Source organism: Artemia franciscana, chromosome 4 (assembly GCF_032884065.1).
Source record: "Artemia franciscana chromosome 4, ASM3288406v1, whole genome shotgun sequence".
In the NCBI taxonomy this organism is placed as follows: Eukaryota; Metazoa; Arthropoda; class Branchiopoda; order Anostraca; family Artemiidae; genus Artemia; species Artemia franciscana.
In genome coordinates this window covers 32,115,686-32,138,004 of record NC_088866.1, presented here as the reverse complement: position 1 = coordinate 32,138,004, position 22,319 = coordinate 32,115,686, and the positions used below count along the sequence as shown (strand labels likewise).

Below are 22,319 nucleotides of genomic sequence, written 5' to 3'. Positions count from 1 at the left end.
ATTTTTGTAGATAGGAGCTTGAAACCTTTACAGTAGGGTTCTCTGATACGCTGAATCTGACGGTGTAATTTTCGTTAAGATTCTATGACTTTTAGGGGGTGTTTCCCCCTATTTTCTAAAATCACACAAATTTTCTCAGGCTCGTAACTTTTGGTGCGTAAGACTAAACTTGATGAAACTTATATATTTAAAATCAGCATTAAAATGCGATTTTTTTTATGTAGCTATTGGTATCAAAATTCCATTTTTTAGAGTCTTGGTTTCTATTGAGCCGGGTCGCTCCTTACTACAGTTCGTTACCACGAACTGTTTGATACACTGGAAACAAATAATAGGTACACAAGTGAAAGTGCTGGGGCTAGTGGGCTACCAGAACTCTTTAGCATGATGTTTGATGGCTCATTTGAAAACTATTGATGATATTTACAAGTTTTTTATCAATTCTACCATACATAAGTAAGATATAGCACCGAAAACAACAACTTTGGTGCCATTTCCTAAGTGAAAAATCTTGGAAGGATAAAACAGTATCATTGTAATAACTATGGCCCAAAACCCTTAACTGGAGGTTTGCAAGAACACCTCCAGTAAGTTCCTCCTCCAGGCCCCCTTAATAAGAGTGGCGTAACTCCGTCAAAATCCTGGGGGGGGGGTTTGGAGCCAGTTTTCTTAACTCAAGTGAAAATCACCGTAAAAACCGTTTTGTGGTCATTTCATTGGATTAGGCACTTTTTTCATTTGAAAAAAAAAAAAAAAAAATGGGAGAAACAACCGAAAGTGCACTTTATGGGAATATGTTATCAAGTCAAATTTATAAAAATGATTAGGTATAAAAACAAGCTTTTAAATGAGCCACTTTTTTGTTACGGTACTGCTCTCTTTTGTTACAGTAGCCTTCTAGTTTTTATTATGTCAGTAGGTGATTTTTAAAGCCGTGTCTTCATTATAGCCTTTTCAGGCGAAGTCGGTCGAATAAAAGCATCTTTTTGTTCATCGAAAAATGAACGTTCCTGAAAAACATGTAGTAAAGTATGGATAATAAACTTTTTGTTATAAACTGAAAGTTTTTCGTAGCTGTCAAGGTTGTCTGCAGTTTTTTCTAGAGGTGTGATAAATCTCCTAGATCAGCGATGGTTAGAAATTACATTAAAAAATCAGTTTTCAACTGAAAGCAAGGGGTGACATTAAAATTAAAACTAATAGAAATTATTCCGTATAAATGAAAGTATAAATGTAAGTTCCTCCTCCAGGCCCTCTTAATAAGAGTGGCGTAATTCCGTCAAAATCCTGGGGGGGGATGTTTGGAGCCAGTTTCCTTAAATCAAGTAAAAATCACAGTAAAAACTAAAAAAATAAGCAATTTGGTAACATAAAGGTACTATATAGTACTATAAAAGTAATATAAAGGTGCTTTGTACTACTTTAAAGGTTAACCTTGTCATAAAAAGAAACTGATCTGTTTCTGTTGACGCTTGAATTATGCAGGTTTATCTTTGCTTCGACAAAATTTTAGAAAAAAACTAAATTTCAGCTGGGGAGGGGCAAACTCAGGTCGGGAGGGGGCGGAGGCAAACCGAGGCCTGGTAGGGGCGGTTGGCCCCTCCGCCTCGTAGAAAATTACGCCCCTTCTTAATAAGCTACGTAATTAAAGTCCTACAACAGTAATATATTAGATTAGATTGTTAGAGGCTTGGTTCTGTTAGTATAGCGCTGGACTTCAATTAAACTATCTTGCGTTTGATTTCTGCTTGAATTTTTTTTTCAATCACGGTTTTGTTCCTTCTTATGATTCTTTTTCAGATAATCCACTATTTTCGCAAATGCGCTGCACTCATTTTTTTAAAGCATATCCTGGGAAGATCATTTTAAAACTATCACCCATATCTACTTACTTTTTATAACTTTTACCATCCATAAGTGCCATATAGCACTAAAAACGGCCCTTTTGGTGTCACTTCTTAAGTGTAAAAATTTGGAATCATAAAACCGTACCAATGCATTAATTATGGTCCAAAGCCCTTAAATGGAGGTTTATAAGAACTCATCATGCATACTCCCCCTCTAAACCCTCTTAGGAAGTTTCATAAGTCGTCTACTCATCTTAAGAGTAAGAGATTATTGAGAAAACATATTCATTAAAACTAAAAACTTTTCAACTAAGAATCTACCTAAAATGGAGCTTGAATGATCAACAGTTTTGAGTCGAACCTTCAAACTTCACTCTACAATGAGGCCTGTGTGCTAGTTCTAACGATGGTAATTGAGGGGAAGGTACGTTCTTGCCTTCTTAGTTTTTCATTCCTGCCTAGGTTTTGAAAAACACCTTTTTGTGGTCATTTCATTGGATTAGCCACTTTTTTCATTTTAAAAAAAAAAGGGGAAAACAACCGAAAGTGCATTTTATGAGAATATGTTATCAAGTCAAATTTATAAAAAATAATTAGGTGAAAAACAAGCTTTTAAATGAGCCACTTATTTGTTACGGTACTACTCTCTTTAGTTACGGTAGCCTTCTAGTTTTTATTATGTCAGTAGGTGTGATTTATAAAGCCGTGTCTTCATTGTAGCTTTTTCAGGTGAAGTCGGTCGAATAAAAACACCTTTTTGTTCATTGAAAAATGAACGTTCCTGAAAAACATGTATCGTTTTCTAAAGTATGGATAATAAACTTTTTGTTATAAACTGAAAGTTTTTCGTAGCTGTCAAGGTTGTCTGCAGTACTTTCTAGAGGTGTCATAAATCCCCTAGATCAGCGATGGTTAGAAATTACATTAAAAAATAAGTTTTCAACTGAAAGCAAGGAGTGACATTAAAATTTAAACGAACAGAAATTATTCCGTATAAATGAAAAAGATCATGGCTATGTTGCTTCTGCATTAAATTTTAATAAAAAACGAACCAAGATTAATTATAAAAAAAAAAGTTTTTCCGAAGGAAGTAAAGAGCGAAGTTGAAACTTAAAAGGACAAAATTATTACTTCACAGCCTTTCCAATATATATCAATAAAACTAGTACAAATAAACCAACTAGTTATGTTTCCCTATGTTTCTAGGATTAAAAAAAACTGGCGCTTTACGGAAAACACAAAATAATATGGGAAATTTGGTGCAGCACTAGCAAACCAATTAAGGACACTTTACCGAATAAAAATAAAGCATTTTAGGATCATTACTTTTTTTCGTTTAATTTGGTATCACTTCTGCACAACGGCTCAGTTCAATGACTGACTTTCGTTCTGGTTCTGAATAGACCATGTCATGATTAGTTTTTAGGCTAAGTTTAAAGTCAAGCCATCTTGATAGTATTAGGACTATAGACTAGCTCTGGTATTTGTGATGCTAAAGTAATACTAAACCATATTTCTTACAATTTATGATTGTATATTACTCACTATTGGTGTTATAGCTGGCGATACCAAAATGCTATCTGATAAATCAGTCAAATATTTCTGTATGCCTTTCAATGACTCTGCGGTTATTAAAAGATTATTTAATTTTACACTTATGTTTTTAAGATAATCCTAAGTGTATACTGAAAGTTACTGATGTCACAACTGGTGTAACACTATGAAAGGCTTGATAGATTAATTTATTGTTGCCAAACTGAACACTCACTTTGACTCCAAAATCAATATCCTTGTTTCTACACTTGGCTATTTGATTTTTTCAATAAAGTGCTAGTTTTCTATAATCCCAGAAACACAGGGAAACATAATTAGCTGTTTTAATTGTGCTAGTTTTGTTGACATATATTAGATAAACTGTGAAGTAATTATTTTTGTCCGTTTTAAGTTTCAGCTTCGCTCTTTACTTTCTTCGGAAAAACTTTATTTAAAAAAATTAATTCTAAACTAATAGTGGGAGTAAAAATATTCCAGCTGAGGAAGTTAGGTATTGTAGTTACGAAATGGGCTCTGTGGGCGAAAAAATAGGAACCCTATCCGTTTTAATTACACTCAACAGAAACAAGATGAATTGGAAACATGTAAACATGTACCGTATTTCTTCAGAGAGAGGGTAGCAACTTTGTCAAGTGGAGGGCAAGCGAATTTTACGAGCGTTTTGAGGAGGGGCAGGCATTTGGGGATTTTGATATGTCAGGGCCAAAGGTCATCCTTCTATACGCATGTTCGAATAGGTGAAGTCCCATTTTTATTGAATAAAATTATTTACCTGTAATGTTGCAACTAATCCTGCTCTATCCAGAATATATTGTAGCATAAATGGTAAGGTAACAGTGAAAATAGAGCTCCCAGCAGTAACAATACCGTTGATAAGGCCAAGACGCTTGTCAAAATGATGACCTAAAACAACCAAAGACGGATTGTATGCAAGACTTGAACCACCTCCAAACATGATTCCATATGTTACGTAAAGAGCTTCAACCTATACAAAAAAAAGAATAAAACAGTGTAATGTACTTTAAAGCATATAAAAGTCAGTTTTATGATCCTACAAATCATAATTTGGTATTATACCAAACAAACCTTATTCAGGGGTGGGGGGAGATTTGCCGGGTTTGAGCCCCCCCCCCCCCAAAAAAAAAAAAAATTGCCCGACTCGTAAAAACGAAACACAAATTCATGTAAACACAATTTTGATGTGTTTTTTAACTTTTTTGTAGCCCCTTCCCCCAACAAAAGTCTTGGATATGCCCTGGATCTCAGTGCATGCTGACGTTCAGGGTTGCCAATTCCTCATATACAGTTCTAAAGAAAGAAAACAATGCGTATAGAGGGTCACCAAAAGAACTTGAGCTCCTTAGGCAGCAGGGAATCACAGCCCTTTATATTGTCGGGAAATACATTTTTTTTCTCCTTGGATTCAGTGTTGTCAGTCAAATTTTTCAATTTAAAGCAAGGTTTGATGATGACACATTAGGTTTGGTTAAGTGAGGTTGGGTTGGGTTAGGCTAGCAAATTGTACGTTTTTAAACCCATATCTGATAGTTATAACCAAATTTAATCCAACCTAATCTAACTTAGAATAACATAATCTAACCTATCCTATTTCTAGCTTTTACCATCATAGCTTGCATAAGACTGAAAAAGCTGACTTGCAAATATAATTGAATCCAATCAGAGAAAACGAAATTTCGGACATTGGTGTCATGACATCACACGGGTTAGGTACAGCCACCTTGTGAGAAATAAGAATTCTTTCTTAAAGTCCTGACCTATATAGATGTTTTTTTTTGTGGCCAGCCATCGCAGTTCCTTGTTTAGCAACCGCAGATTTCATTGTCCATTTTTTTTATCTTTACCTCAAAAAGTTTTTTTCGCGCCTTTTTGTCTAGCAGTTTAGATTCATACATAATCTTTTTTAATTTCTTAACACGGTATATATAACAAAAAAGTCTTTTCCAGTTTCCGACTACAGACAACTGTTCAAAATGTGCTGACAATTGAATGTGAGTCTTGCTGTCGTTTGTTCCATGCCTTTTTTTTAGCTCTTACGATTCTCACTTTCACTAGTTTTCTAATCTAAGCATTTATCTGTGCTTCATTTTCATCAATCAGCTTAAACATTTTAAATGACCTTAAATTAGAGTTAGTGCCTATGTAAAATTACGTTTTTTGTCAGTGTTTTAAGATTAAGTTTAAAACTCAAACGTCCTAAGTGACCTTAAATTAGAATTAACGCCTTTGTGAAATTACGGTTTTGTTACTGGACCTTTGACTTTTACCTTGGCTTATCTTGACTTATCTTATCTTTCTTTTCTTAACAAAGACATGGTAAGCACTGGTGACCTTATCTATGTCAAAGTTCCAAACCAAATCATCATAACTATCATTTCCAATTTTGGAACGTCTTGATTTTCCGTTTCGCTTATTTTCTAACCCCATCTTTCTTTCTTTTTCATTTTGGATTGTCATTTCTATCTCAAGAAAAAAAAAATTACTGATGTCTTTTCATAGTGAAATCTTTTCTAAATATTTGATTATTGAAGCCAGTCCGAGTTCAACACCAATTGTCGACTAAGCTTCAAACTTTTGGTTTTCTTTTCCAAGGTTTTTGAATTTTTCTAATCCCTTGTTAAAATATATTTAATTTTTTTTTTTTTGCAATTAACTTGTCTATTCTCTTTAAGCAATTTAATGTAAACTTTTCCATGCATGAAGATCTTCAATTTTTCCAAACAAGTGTGATAGAGTCATTGTAACACTGATGTATATAATAATGCCGTCACTCACAAAAATATTTTCTTCAAAATTAAGGCTCTTAACGAATTTCTTCGAACTTCTGACCGATCCAGATCGTTTCTTCAGGTCGAAATATCCCAGTATACAAATTTTTCCCAAATATTTGAATAATTTTTTACCGCCATATTTGAGAAAAAAATTACATAAATATACAACTATTGCTCACTTATAAAGATAGTATATATATATATATATATATATATAGTCAAAGCTTACTCTTTTCCTCTTAACCTTGAAGGACTTATTAAAGTGCCTCAGGGCACTGCAGAACTCCTGTGAAGGAAATATTGTCAAAATCATTTTAAATCTCTTTTAACATTATGCTATGAAAGAAAATTATCATGGTTAATAAAACTTAGTAGGTCACTTCCGAATGGGCTAATAAGAGGTCATAAGAGAGGATTTAAAAGACGTGGGAATTTTATTGGAAGGGTTTAGAGCGAAGCTTTGAATAGAGCAGGGTTAGTTTTAGTAGTAGTAATGCTAAGTTGCACGGAATAAAAAAAAAAGATATTAAATGTCACAATTTTAGTCTAGTAATTTTTAATGGCAATATAAAATAGTTTTAACTAAATACTGGTTATCAGGGTTGTAGAAGTTGGGAAAGGTCTAGTAAAAGGATACTAGAAAAATCAGTGAAAAGCTTTGTTTTTGCTAAAAGAGACAAAGAGTTTTGTAAAAGAAGTAAAACAGAAAATAAATGAACAGAAAAATAAGAAAAAAATTAGTCTGAAAAATATAGAACTAAAAAAAATTCAACCAGTTTTTTAACCGCAAGTTGCACATTGCTACAATAAGTTAAGACCTGCAGTTGAAACAATAGAATATTTGGAAAATCAGGAGCATATTAATTAATTTATTTTGACCCACTAGCGCTATAATATAGTGGAGTAACAGAAGAAAATAAAAAGAAAACACATATACAAGAAATACCTACAAAACAATATTACATATACAAACAACAATGCAAATCAAAATGATCACAAAAGAGATGAAAAGGATCTAACCGCATGTAAGCCTCTGTTTTGAACATGGCATCCAACTTATTAGAAGATGTCAATATGTCAGCGGCACTAAACATTCGAATAAACTTTCAGTTCCTGTATCAATGAGGCAGATATAAAGGTAATTTAATGGAACAGAATATCAAACAGTTCAAAATTTTGTAAAAAATTTGGAGATAGAAGCTCAAAATGTTCATTTATGTTTGTTTTTTTTTTTTCGTCGAAAGAATTAATGCTATAACAAATAAATTCACTCAAATAAATAAACAGTCAAGAACGTGGGCGTGGTAAGTCAAGAGGGAGGGATATGATTAAAGAGGCTTATGCCCTCCCAAAATTATCTCTTCTTCATAGATTTTGAAAAATTAATTTTGGAGGGACATTTTCATTGAAATGTATTTTTTTGATATTTCCGTTGAAAAAGTTGAAAAGAACGACTCTAATGCCCTGCATGTCAAGAGTGTTAAAAATACACTTTACTGATCAAAATTTGTCATCAAAAAAGGATAAAGCACTAAAATTTGGAGCAAATTTAATGTAGACCTTGGTGTGCGATTAATCATGCATTGACAAATACTATATATCTCGTTTTTTTCTTCTTTTTTTTTTCTGACTGAACACCCTGTGTGTTTCATTGCGCTTCGTTGTAAAAGTTGTTGGAGCGAGAAGCGTTGTCTGCATGTCTCAAGGTAAAAAAAACTGATTTTCTTTAAAACTAGGAATATTGCCATTTTCTGCAGGTTAATGGTTTTAACCCAGACAAAAAGCTTCCGGCATGACACATATAGTTAAAAAATACTGTTAAGCTGAATTCATTTTCAGTAAATTAAGTTTGTCTTCTTTTTATATAAGCAGTTCTGATTACTGGTCAGAAATTATGTTGTCCAGACACTATTATGTATATATACAAAGATACACACTTTGTTACAGATTTAAGTGGTTCTTTAATACTTTGTGATGTTACTCTGTTCAATTAATCTTTTTTTTTGTCTTGGTTATTACGCTTAAACTCCGAAACACGCAAATTTCAAAGTTAGAAAAACTTTCCTATTTTTATATTTTTCCGAAGTATTTGCAATGTAAAAAAAAAGTTCAATGCGAATTTCAAAAATGTTATTTGGTAAATTGATAAAACTCAATATTAACAACTGAATGATGGCGATATAGTCGTCTTTTGTTGAAGCATTCAAATGATAGTTAAGCGAGAAAGTATAACGTAGTTAACTACGTTATAGTTAATAACTATAACTACGTAGTTGATAACGTTATAACTACGTTATATTGTTCTCTTAACGTAGTTAAGAGAACATATCAAAAGCTTGATTAAGGAAACATAAACTTCAAGAGTTAGCCTATCAGATTTTAATTAAAAATCAAGAAAAAACAAGAAAACCAAAAACCTTTTTTTTGAATTAAAAACGGAGAATAAAAACTAATCACCGAGAAAAACAGAAAACTGAAAATCATTTCGTTAATTAAAAGTCGAGAATTCAAAACCAAGAACCGATAGAACGTAGATACATTTATAACTTCACCTTATTTAACGAATACGCTGACAGAAGCATGCCAGTTGACGCAAGGATAGCTCCAAGCAATGCGGTGCTCTTTGCACCAAATTTATCTGTGAGGATTCCAGCAACTGGAGAAGATAGGAATGTCATACCAACGGCAAGAGACCCCACAAAAGCTGGAAATTAATAAAGAAACTGTTAGTTCTCAATTAGCTACTATTGGCGCAATTCCAATCCCGACAAGAAAACACCGTAGATTTCTGAATGCTACTTTAAAACATACTGAAAGGCTTAGGCTACTTATCAAACAGTTCGTGGTAACGAACTGTAGTAAGGAGCGAAACGGCTCAATAGTAACCGAAATTCTAAAAAAAGAATTTTTTATAACAATAGTTACATCAAAAGAATCGCATTTTGATGCTGATTTTGAATACATAAGTTTTGTTAAGTTTAGACTTACCCATCAAAAGTTAGGAGCCTGAGAAATTTTGCCTCATTTTAGAAAATAGGGTGAAACCCCCCTCAAATGTCATTGCATCTTAACAAAAATTACACCATCAGATTCAGCGTATCAGAGAACCCTACAGTAGAAGTTTCAAGCATCTATGTACAAAAATGCGGAATTTTGCATTTTATGCCACAAGACAGATCACGGATGCGTTTTTTTTCCCAGGGGTGATCTTATCGACCCATTGGACCTAGAATGTCACGTGAGGGCTCATTCTAAGGGAAATGAAAAGTTCTAGTGCCCTTTTTAAGAGACCAAAAAACTTGGAGGGCACCTAGGCCCCCTCCCACGCTCATTTTTTCCAAAGTCACCGGATCAAAATTCTGAGATAGCCATTTTATTCAGCATAGTCGAAAACCTAATAAATATGTCTTTGGGGACGACTTACTCCTCCACAGTCCCCGTGGGAGGGACTGTGACTTTGACCAGTGTTTACACATAGTAAAGGTTACTGGGAAGTGTACAGACGCTTTCGGGGGAATTTTTTTGGTTGGTGGAGGCGTTGAGAGGAGGGGGTTATGCAGGGGGATCTTTCCATGGATGAATTTGTCATGGGGGAAGAAAATTTTCATGAAGGGGACGCAGGATTCTTTAGCATTTTTTAATGAACAGTGAAAAAATAAATATGAAAAAGTTTTGTCAACTGAAAGTAAGGAGCAGCATTAAAACTTAACTCGAACACAAACTATTACGCATATGAGGGGTTCACCTCCTCTTAATACCTCGCTCTTTTACGCTAAAGCAACTTTATTAATTTTAACTATTTATTCTACGGCCTTTGTGATTCAGGGGTAATTCTTAAGGAATTGGGACAACATTTAAGCTTTATTGTAAAAAGCGAGGTATTGACGAGGTGGTGAACCCCCTCATATACGTATTAAAAACATACGAATATAGATGTTCATTACGTAAGCTAATTCGTAAGTTACGTATATTTTTACTAATAACAACGTTCGTAAAAAATTAAAAGTTCTAGTTGCTTTTTTAAATAACCGAAAAATTGGAGGGTAACTATGCCTACTCCCCCGCTCTTTTTTTTTTCTCAAAATCGTCCGATCAAAACTATGAGAAAGCCATTTAGCCATAGAAATAAATTAATTTTTTTTTTTATTAAACTTTACTTTTTAAAACAGTAAAAAATTTTAGCGTAAAGAGCGGGGCATTGAGGAGGGAACAGCCCCTTTTATCTACGGAGAAATTTCTGTTCGTTTTAAGTTTTAATATCGCTCCTTACTTTCTGTTAAAAAAAACTTGTTTTTTTATTTAATATGACTCCTTAAGTCGTGCCAACATACTTACTTAGCCAACGCTGAATTTGCTGTTATTTCTCTTGTTTGCCCTTAAATCAATTTGGAGAAAATATTCCTGAACTATATTGTGTTTTCATTCTGGAAAGTCGAAATGCAGCCATAAAGACAAAGGGATTCGGGGAAAAAAGTTAGACACACAGCATAAAAAAGCAAAAGCCGTCCATATATAATCTAAATGGTTTTCTTATAAATGAGTAAGAATTTAATGGCTAATGAGGTTGTTAATATATATATATATATATATATATATATATATATATATATATATATATATATATATATATATATATATCTATATATATCTATATATATAAAAATAAGTTGTCTGTCTGTGGATGGATGGATGGATGGATGGATGGATGTGTCAGGTGACGTCACCTGAAAAAACTGGATTAGGTGACGTCAAAACTGAAAAAACTAAAAAAAGGCAAAAACTACAAAAAAAACTAAAAACTAATAAAAAAAATAAAAAAGCTAAAAAACTAAAAAAACTATAAAGGTAAAAACCAATAAAAAACTAAAAAAAAAACTGAAAAAACTAAAAAAAGGCAAAAACTACAAAAAAAAACTAAAAACTAATAAAAAAAGTAAAAAAGCTAAAAAACTAAAAAAACTAAAAAAACTAAAAAAAGGTAAAAAACTAAAAAAAATAAAAAATAAAAAAAAACTAAAAAAAAGGAAAAAACTGAAAAATAAGCTAAAATAAAGGTAAAAACCAATAAAAAACTAAAAAGAAAAAAAGGAAAAAACTAATAAATGACGACACTCAAAGAGAAAGCGACCAGGACAAAAAACTAAAAAAAAAGGCAAAAACTACAAAAAAACTAAAAACTAATAAAAAAAATAAAAAAGCTAAAAAACTAAAAAAACTAAAAAAAGGTAAAAAACTAAAAAAACTAAAAACTAAAAAAAAACTAAAAAAGGTAAAAACTAAAAGAACTAAAAAAGAAAAAAATAAATGACGACACTCAAAGAGAAAGCGACCAGGACAAAAGGAATGTTCGATTAGCAATCAACAAAGCACCGGGACACAGGGAGTATAAATGACGACCAGGACACAAGTAAAAAAAAAAATTAACAAAACTAAAAAGAAGGTAAAAACTACAAAAAAACTAAAAAGAAAAAAAAACTAAAAACTAATAAAAAAACTAAAAAATCTAAAAATCTAAATAAACTAAAAAAGAAAAAAAAAGGAAAAAAATAAAGGAGAAAAACAAAACTAAAAAACGAATGTATATACAGACCGGTACACCGGGATACAAATGACGACCGGGACACAGGGAATATAAATAACGACCGGGACACAGGGACACAACTACAACGGGGACACCGGGGGAAACAGGGGGATATAAATGACGACCGGGACAAAAAAACTAAAAAGAAATAAAAACTAAAAACTAATAAAAAAAACTAAAAAATCTAAAAATCTAAATAAGCTAAAAAAGAAAAAAAAAGGAAAAAAATAAAGGAGAAAAACAAAACTAAAAAACGAATGTATATACAGACCGGGACACCGGGATACAAATGATGACCGGGACCCGGGACACAGGGAATATAAATGACGACCGGGACACAGGGACACAACTACAACGGGGACACCGGGGGAAACAGGGGGATAACCTGACAATCTATTTATATGCAAAGACAATGGGACAGCAAAGAATGTTGTATATTCGCAAGTTTTACGTAGTTAAAACCATATATATATATATATATATATCTATATTCACAGGTGGGACATAGGGACACAACTACAATGGCGCGTAACTATTATGGCGCGTAACGACTTACGCGCGCGGGGGGGCTTGGGGGGGGCGCGAAGCGCCCCCACCAACTAGGTGTTGGGGTGGCGCGAAGCGCCACCCCAACAGCTAGTATATATATATATATATATATATGTGTGTGTGTGTGTGTGTGTGTGTGTAATCCATGCGACCATGTGTATGGTTTGCATTTATGGAAAGGCTTATGGGAAATCGAAAAAAAGCTGTCTCCTAAAGAAGCTCATAGCGATTCTTAGAATTTGTAGTTGAATTCACACCTCAAAACCTGATTTATGGTCAGAAGCCAGGGCCGTTTCCATGGAGGGGGGCCAGGTGCTTTTATCTCCCTCCCCATAATGATCGTCCGACTCGTAAAAACCTAACAAAAACGGACATAAGTAAATGTTTTATGCGTTTCTTAAATTTTTGTGTAACTCCCCCTTCCCACGAAAAAAAAACGAATAAAATCCTGGATATGGCCTTATCACGAGCAAACTTCCAGTCCGGATGGCCTGTCAGTTATCACCAGCTTAGTCACTAATTGAATGATATGAGGTTAAAATAAGGGAACTTACATGCTTTAGCTGATGGATTATCAACATTATTCTGCGCAAATTCATCTCTCAACCAAGGATATAAAATACCGAAACAATTATGAATTCCAAAAATTATGCCATTCGCAAAAAAACTGGAGATAACAATTATCCACGTTTTAGCACTATTTTTTTCTCTTTCTTTTACCATACCATTACTCATAATAAGATTTAGAAAAGCACTAACACTTCATGAAGTCTGTATTAAACAGCCATGAATATGTTTAAGTTCCAATTTCCTATACTAGTTGGAATCTCACACCAGGTTGATAACCGAGGTAGTGTTTTATGGACCAATTACTCGATCAAGTCATCTGAAATGTCATTAGCTTAAGATAAAATGAAAACCACAAACATTTTTTTTACTGCCACACCTAAGTTTTAACCCGTTCTTCCAAATTAAGTATTGCAGTTTTTAAATGTGGAATTTTGATATAAAACAGTTGGTAGTAACGAACTGTAAGCATGGAGCAACTCGTGCTAATAGTGCCCGAAACCCAAAACATGAACTCTTCTAAAAAAAAAAATGAAACAATTTGGTTTACGATGATTTATAATATGTGAAATTTTATGAAATTTAAAACTATCCATCAAATACCAAGAGGCTTCGAAAAATTTTATGAAGTTCGAAAAAGGGACGAAATCCCCTGAAAAATGCAATCTGTCCTCGTTCAATTACCATTATATATATATATATATATATATATATATATATATATATATATATATATATATATATATATATATATATATATATATATATATATATATATATATATATATATATATATATATGTATATATATATATATATATATATATATATATATATATATATATATATATATATATATATATATATATATATATATATGTATATATATATATATATATATATATATATATATATATATATATATATATATATATATATATATAGGCTATATATATGTATATATATATATATATATATATATATATATATATATATATATATATATATATATATATATATATATATATATATATATATATATATATATATATATATATATATATATATATATATATATATATATATATATCTTCTAACTGGAATTGTCTTGTAACTGGAATTATAATGAAATCTATCGACCTTTTTTGTAATTACTACAGGCTAGAGTTCGTACTTTATTGTAACCTAGTAAAGAACACACCACGGCATATAGTAACTTGAAGTTAAGATAATAGAAGCATCTTTTGAAAACTTACTTTTCTGGTGTATAGTGCCATGCTGAGGATCGCCTCTTACCATTCTTACTAAGGAAAACCCTTAGTAAGGGTATAACTTTATGATAAGATAATGCATTGTGTCGATAACAACGTTGGAGAAATCTTCTTTTTGGATGCGCCAGGAGGTACTGGTAAAACATTTGTGATAAAATTGATTCTGGCATCAATTCGATCAAAAAATGACATAGCGTTGGCAATTGCGTCGTTACAGCATAGTTGAAAGGTCCAATAATTATGACTCTGGAGGACGACATTCCTCCCATATTCCCTGGGGAAAGGGCTTTAACTTATGCAAGCTCCCCATTTGTCAAATAAAGTATTTGTTAATGGGAAACACACGAATTTTTTACTTGGAGAATTTTCTGCGGTGGAGGAATTACCACGGGAATAACTTTCCGTTGGGAGGAAAGCTTCTAGGGGAATTTTCCAGGGGAAATTCTAGACAAGGGTTTGAGATTTCTTGGTATGAGTTAAAAAACTTACAAAATAAATAAAAAACAAGTTATTTCAACTGAAAGTAAGGAGCAACATTAAAACTTAACAAAGTTCCTTAACAAAGACTGCAGAAAAACAAGCGCCGTTAAATCTGAACGAGAATTGTTTTCAAATAACTATTTAGCTTAATGAGTGATGTGTCATGGAAGGGGCAGGCCCTTTCATAAATGGAATAATTTGTGTTCGTTTTAAGGTTCAATGTTGCTCCCTCCTTTCAGTGATAATTTTTTATTTTTACTTAGTAACTTAAAAAACTTGACTTGATCTAATTTCATACTATATCCTCTAAAAGTGGTACATTTGCAGCTACAAACAGGACCTAATCTGGAATAATAAGCTAGGGCTAATAGAACAAAGCGATAAAGGGCGTATCTGGAAAATTGTGTGGTCTTCTAAAAGAAAAAGTATGTGTAAGGACCGCAAAAATAAGAAAAGATATCCTAATGTCTGATGTCCACTTTTAAGTATCTATATTTATGCATTGAGTCCATAAGTTTATGCATTAGAGCCACTTTTGGGATTGACTCAATCGGCTAAGTTCCGTTTTGTGGTAAATTCTTTCTTAAAGTAACTTGCTTTTTAGCATGTGTATATGGATTTATTTCAGGTTGTTTATATATTGGGAGGGGGGTGATCGTCAATCCTATTCAAAGCAGGCAAATTGTACGAGCAAATAGGATAATCCGAATACTTTATATGGGAGGCTTGACCCAAAGACAGACTCACTTCATTACTGTTTATTTTTAATCACAATCCCTTGAATACTTCCAGAGGTTTCTACCTGGAAACGTTGCTAATTAATTAAGTACCTGTTTCCATATGACTCAAAACCTTAATTGTGAACTAGGAAGTAATTTTAATGTCTAATATTATTCTGTGGTCGCATAATGAAATGAACTATGGCAGCTTACAATCTGACCCGTGATTAATTATGAGAATGTCCTTTCTCTTCATTAGTACGGGTTCTTCGGCCTGATGTGCAAAATTTCTTTGCAAAATTTTACTGCATTTTTATTTGCAAGTGCCAAGACAGAGTCTCTTCAACATCAACATTAGCTGGCTGGCCAATTAATTATCTTTTTGTAATTAAAACTCCTTCTAGATACATTTATATGTTATTTGGAATATAAACCATAAAACGAATTCTGCCGCACTGTGCCGAGTAGAGATGTAATAAACAAAATTAGAAAATAATCAAATACTGTATTGATAGCAATAACAATAATTCATTGCTATCCTCTGTACGTAACAAAGACACCTCAAGAGAAGAATGAGAAAAAGAAAACGATAATGACAAAAACAAAATATTACTCGCAATTATTGACGCCTCTAACTTTTTAGCACTCGCTCAGCATAGGTCAAATACCATAACACTTAATAACTTACGACACTAGGCATTTCATAAAAGACATGCCAGTGAAAAATCGGTAATTGTATTGCAGCGGTCGATAAACCTACGTGGCAGTTCATTTAGTTTTAACGACAAATCTCCATTAACAATGTACTGTCGGGAAATATAGCTATCATGAATATAGTTATTTTCAGCCATGGGAATAATAGTGATAATCGACGGGATGTTATACCAGGAGCATTTAATCCTTATAATTTAAAAAACTTTTTCTACTAAACAAGTTTTTCAAAGTAAAGTAAAGAGCTCCTACTCTAGTAGACTCTACTCTACTCTACTAGAAAGATATAAAATATAATTTTTCAACAAAAAGACTATGTCAATAAAAAAAAACGAACAGAAATTAATTATTAAAAATAAACTTTTCCACAAAACAAGTTTAGTAAAGAAAGTAAAGAGCTCTATAAAGCCAAGAATGAGCAAAAATAAAGTCAAATAATCTTCCAAGTGCAAAACTACCACACATCACTATAAATAAATAAATGAAACTCAAAACGAACAGAAATTACAAAAAATAGCCCAAGTCAAACTTGAAACGAATAAAAATTAACATGAATAGGTTTGATAACCCCCCATTCCTTCTCAAGACCAGAACATAATTTGCGCTTTACTGAAAAAAAAAAACAAAAAAAAAAAAATCACTGTGGAAATTTTCCACATTCCTTAAAAGTATTGACAATTCTTTATTCATGAAAGTAAGAAAAGTGAAAACATTTCAAACGTATTTTGATTTCAGTAAAGCACAAATTGTGTTCTGTTCTTGTGATAACATGGGGGTTATCAGCCCTACTCATGTTTATTTTTGCTCGTTTTGAGTTTGGCTTGGCTATTTATTGTAATTCTTGTTCGTTTTGATCGTAATTCCTGTTCGTTTTGAGTTTCATTCATTTATTGATAGTGATTTGTGGTAGTTTTACTATTGAAAGATTATTTGACTTTATTTTTGCTCATTCTTGGCTTAATAGAGCTCTTTACTTTCTTTACTAAACTTGTTTTGTGGAAAATTTTTTTTAATAATTAATTTCTGTTCGTTTTTTTTTTTTTTATTGACATAGTCTTTTTGTTGGAAAAATTACATTTTATATCTTTCCATTTTTTTTTTTTTTTTTTTTTTTTTTTTTTTTTTTTTTTTTTTTTTTTTTTTTTTTTTTTTTTATGAATCCATAGCATGGGTTGCTATGTATGTTGGTGAAAATTTTTCAACAATTGCTAATCCTCACACAAAGTATTTTATAATGTAATTTTATTGCTTCTGAAGTTGACCTGAAAAATAAACTTAATATCACTCCCAAAAGATTCTATCTATGCTTTTTGACAACCTGGATATACTTACACTCTTTTTGTTTATTTAAATTGTATAGCAGAAGTAGTAATAGTAGTATCCCCAAAAGTTTCAACTTATTACCCCCAGTCGTTCTCAATATATTGCTGAGGTGTCTTATTGGCAACCATAAACAAAATGCCTTTTGATTTATTTTAAAGTAACATTTATTTTGAAAGCATAATGAGCTAATTGTGGGGGGTTGACATGCCTAATATCCCTAAAAACAAAATTGCTGGACCTCTTCTTCTATGATAAACAAAATGGCTGTCTCAGAAGTTTGAATGGATATGTTTGGAAAATGAAGGGGCCTGAGAGAAGGGCTGCCTGTTTAACAGGCAGCCCTAACACTACTATTTACTGTAGTGTTAGCATTAAAAGTATACATATTGTGCCTTCTTGCTAGTTCAAAATCCCCCAAGACATACCCTTTAAAAGTCTAAATTAATAATATAATTTGTTCTTCATATATTGCTTTGTCACCTTTTTGAAGGTCCACTTGCTCATATTTTTTTTTTATTTAGTTCTACATCCGCCTAAATATTCCTCAAAGGCTTCACCTTAATAACCTTAACTTTCGGAGTAGCAATATTTGTAGCAGCGTTAGTGGCAGTATAGGCAGAGTACCTTTGGTTTCTTCAACATACGCTGTAAATTTCAGCTTAATACATACCATCAACCATTCTTGAAACATTTCTGATGTGTCCACTTGACAACCTGTGTGGGCATAGTTTGTTCCAATTTAGTTCCGCACAGCTTCTATATATCCCAAATTTATCGCCTTAATATCTTGTTTTAATAGCAGTAGTAGTAGTAGTAGCTGTAGAATTAATCGTAGTAGTCTAAGCTTTAGTGCCAGTAGCAGCAATAGAGGTTGTAATAATAGTAACAATAATAGCAGTATGAGTAGAAGCAGAAGCATAAGGATACAAATATTTTCTTTTGATTAGTTCATCATCTCTCACTATAGGCCCTGTTAGTTTCCATTTCAAACATCTAACTATTCCTAAGATATTGCTGTTATTCCCTTTTGACAGCCTGCACACAGAGAGCGTGTTCTGATTCAGTTCATCTTCCTTCCTCAAAAATTAACCTTCATACCCTTAGGCACAGTTGTAATAGTAGTCGCAGTAGCAGTATTGATATTAGTAGTAATAGTATTGAATAGAGGTAGTACTACTAGCAGCAGTAGCATTAACCGATTGCCTTTTGGTCAGTTGAACATCCCTCTCATCAAGTCTTGGAAGTTTCAACTTAATACAACTAGCCATTGCTATGACATTGCTGATATTTCCTTTTGATAACCTGTATTTTTATATACTTCTCAAAATTTCTATCTCATGGCTCAGCCCTACAAGTGGTTGCAATAGAAGTAATTGTAGTAAATTTAGAAGTAACAATAGTATTAGCTGCTGTGTGCACACATTACCTTTTGGTGGCATGATCTTCCGCTTTAAGTATTCACTGAAAGTTTCAACTTAATACGGACATCAACTCTTGATGTGCGCTATTTTGACAATGTGCTTGTACATAGCATCTTTTGATTTAGTTCAAATTTCCCCTTAATAATGTAACTGGAGTAGTGTGGTAGTAGTAATGGTGGTAATTGTAGTAGTATTGACAGCAGGCAAATATTGCCTTTTTGATCATCTCCCTTTTAATTTTTTGAATTTTCCAAATTAATATGCTCAGTTATTCCTGTGTCGTAGCCTTTTGATCATCCGTATACATATAACATGTTTTGATTTTGTTCAACACTCCCCTCAACATTCTCTGAAAGGCTCGCCTGAATACCCTTCGCCAAATTTAAAAGTAAAGTTCAAACATGCATACCTTTTTCAATAGCATATACCATCTGTAAATAATGAACGAATTGCCTAACTTACAGCCCTTGTCCTGAGGACTGTGGGGAGGTTGACATACCCTATACTGGACCTTTCAACAATGCTGAACAAAATAGATCTCTTAAAATTTCGATCGATATGTTTTGGAGATTGATTGACTTGGGGGGGAGGGAGTTGACGTTTAACTTTCGACTCTTAAAAGTTGACTGTTCATGGCGTTTAAAATGTTTAACTTTTTAAATTTTAACAAATAAAAAATATTAAAACTGCAAGGAATAACTATTAGTATATGTATACTAAACTTACAATCCACAGCAATTTTTTTCAGTAAAGTACAAATTATGTTATGCTCTTCAGAAAGTAGTGGGGTTGTCAAATTCATAATTTCCACGCCTTTTAACCACGCTGAAAAAAGTGGCTATCTCAAAGGATTTTTCTATCTCAAGAGGATTTTCAGAATGATTTGAAAAATTATCAGAAATTAAATAAAAATAAGTGTTTTTTAAATGAAAGTAAGGATAATTTTTCAGGCTGAATTGTCCCCAGGAAATTTTCTGGGGTGAATTTTCAACGAGGATGGTGAACCCCCCCCCCCCCCCGAGGATGGAAAAATCTCAGTGGGGAGATTTTATGTTGAAGAATGTATCACGTATTTTGCTATTGGTAGTGATATTCACTTGCAACAATCGACTGCGTTGTGAAACGAGAATAAAAATGACGCGTTTACATTTCTAATACAATTTTGGGTTCTTTGTAAAATACAATACATTTGAACATTTATGATATAATCCAAAATTTTTGAACTTTTGGGCTGTATTTGCCAGGGACTGTATTTAGGCTCAATGAAATTTCTATAAAAAAAAAATGAGCAAAAGAAAAGAGATTTTTATTGAACACGAACCCGCTCCAAAACGGATTTTTCTCAAATTACCAACTAATCATCACATAAGAAATGATGCTCACTTTGATTTTTTAGGGAGAATGAACAAGCAAGTTAAAAAATAATGCTGCCTGCCTTTCCAACGTTAATGTACAACGAACAACAAGTTCTACAAATACCTTATAGAACTTAAATTTGACCCAGTTTAGAGGTCTTACTTATAACAAAATTTGGAAGCCACAATGCATGTAAAAGCAAGTAGATGTTGCTTTCTACCTTTTTTCTAGCAGACAGGGGTGTCGAATGAAAAGGGGGCAGCACCCCAAACTGTTTAGGATTTGGTAAAATATGAATCAAAAGCTCAAAATTATACTAAATCCGATAAAGACGGATTAATCACGGCAGAATCACAGAGAGTCTAAAATTTCAAGCCGATATTCATACCAATTCCAAGATCCGGTAGAGAATATCTGAATTTCAATGATACATTTTATAAATTCTGTAAAGGAAGTCTCGTCATGGTATGTCAAGATATTAAATATAGTTAAAGCCGAATCAAAAATCGGTTCGCAAAATTGAAAAAAAAGTTGAGGATTTGGTTGAATTTCAGCTCACGGCTTATTTAGAAATATTCGTAATTTTCAATCGCTGATTTGAGCTGAAGTCTTCATCTATGTTTTAAAACAAAAATAACTATTATGGGTATTATCCCCCATTTTACAGTGTGCAAAATTCTAAGCAGTTCAAAACTGTTTCGGCTTTTTCAATTGTCATAAATCCAAGCAGTTTGGAATTTTTTTTAATACCTTACAATGTCTGGCCGTTTTATAAAGAAAAAAAAATTACCGAAAAGAACATATTGTAATGCTCTAAATTCCAAATATCTTACCGCTTGGTGGGATATTGGGTCACTTGAAAAAGGGAAACTGATAATCCTTACTACCAAGGGAAAAATAAAGAACAACAAAATTTGGCTGTGAAATGCACTGGAAACTAGTGTAAAGGGATAAAATGACCAAGGGAATAATACATTACGGCTCAGGACGCGAGATATATCTAAAATTGATTTGTCGCAAACAAACTATAAATGCAAAATAAGATTTGTAAAGAGTAAAATTTTTATTGCTTTGAGCTTCTTCAAATGAATTATCCGACTATGCTGTAAGAAATGAAGAGGACTGCTGCAAATGAGAGGATTAACTCTATGAGAAAATCTTCTAATATTCTGGGGGGCAAGCCCCCTTATCCCTCTAAATATGCCACTGTTTACTCTCTCTGTAAGATCTCGTTCACACTTCCTGGTGAGAAATCAATATTGATAGACTTTTAAAAAGCTACCTAGTACCCTAGCTTATCTAGCATACCGGAATCATCAAATTACTGCAAAACATACGGCTGAATATAGATGAGCTGACGGTGCGCCACCGCCAGAACGGTACTGGTGGCACATCAAAATGTTTCTCCATGCCAGTGCATCTTTCATCGGTGGGGTGCCGTCGGCGAATTGGCGCGGTGTCGGGATCCTTTGGGCTTCATAACAAATCTTCTGCGGTACAATTTGGTTGGAAAACAAGTACAATTTATCTCAAGACGTTGGCAACATGGCAAAATTAGTGTAGACGTATTGTATGTCAACACTAAGTAGAGTAAAAAATGGCAAATTCTAGTGGAAAAATCACAAAGCAGATTGCTTGTATTTTTGGTAGAAACTGTTTTATGCCCCAAAAAAGCCAAACAATAGGTAAATTGTTGAAACTATTTTTGATTCATGTTGGCTGTAAATCTCTCACCACAATATAAGTAATGTAGTAGGCTATCAAGGACAGTGATAGGATTTTCTAAAGTTCAATGAAACAGAAGGGTCTGTCAAGTACTGAAAGGTAACAGCTGTGGCCATTGACTTCTTTCAGCTAAACACTACAATACCAAAAGAATAAAAGGACCTAGGCTACCATTGGATTATCTATTAAACACTCTTCTCTAACATAGATGTATTATTGTATATTTTTCTTATTAAAAATGTTCTCCTTTATTCAACACAGTATTACAAAATAAAGAACAGTTAGTGAACTTTTTAAGTAATTGGACCAGTAATTTGCTTAGACCCTGAAGTGATTAGGCCTATTTTGTTTAGTATAAATGTAGTTTGTTTTAATTTGGGTATGTTAGTAACTCTACAAATGATGATGGCCAACTGTGTCATCAAAA

The 22,319-nt window shown here is 32.8% G+C and overlaps 2 protein-coding genes across 3 annotated transcripts in view; one reads left to right on the top strand and one right to left on the bottom strand.

Moving 5' to 3' along the window:
* Nucleotides 1-13,181, bottom strand: part of LOC136026305 (monocarboxylate transporter 10-like) — a 53,467-nt gene extending 40,286 nt beyond the window's left edge. The window contains exons 1-3 of one of the 2 annotated variants that reach the window (XM_065702719.1): nucleotides 13,080-13,181; nucleotides 8,743-8,894; nucleotides 4,174-4,386 (exon numbers count right to left, since the gene is read on the bottom strand). In XM_065702719.1, the coding sequence (XP_065558791.1) occupies nucleotides 4,174-4,386; nucleotides 8,743-8,894; nucleotides 13,080-13,086 (372 nt within the window). In that variant the 5' untranslated portion in view covers nucleotides 13,087-13,181. Of the gene's footprint in view, nucleotides 1-4,173; nucleotides 4,387-8,742; nucleotides 8,895-12,874 lie in introns of both variants that reach the window. The other variant, XM_065702718.1, reaches the window with a different exon arrangement.
* An 8,532-nt stretch (nucleotides 13,182-21,713) lies between these two features.
* LOC136026300 (large ribosomal subunit protein bL19m-like) overlaps nucleotides 21,714-22,319 on the top strand; it is a 40,575-nt gene continuing 39,969 nt past the window's right edge. Inside the window, exon 1 of the mRNA XM_065702716.1 lies at nucleotides 21,714-21,852. Coding sequence (XP_065558788.1) covers nucleotides 21,765-21,852 — 88 coding nt within the window. The 5' untranslated portion in view covers nucleotides 21,714-21,764. The remainder of the gene's footprint in view (nucleotides 21,853-22,319) is intronic.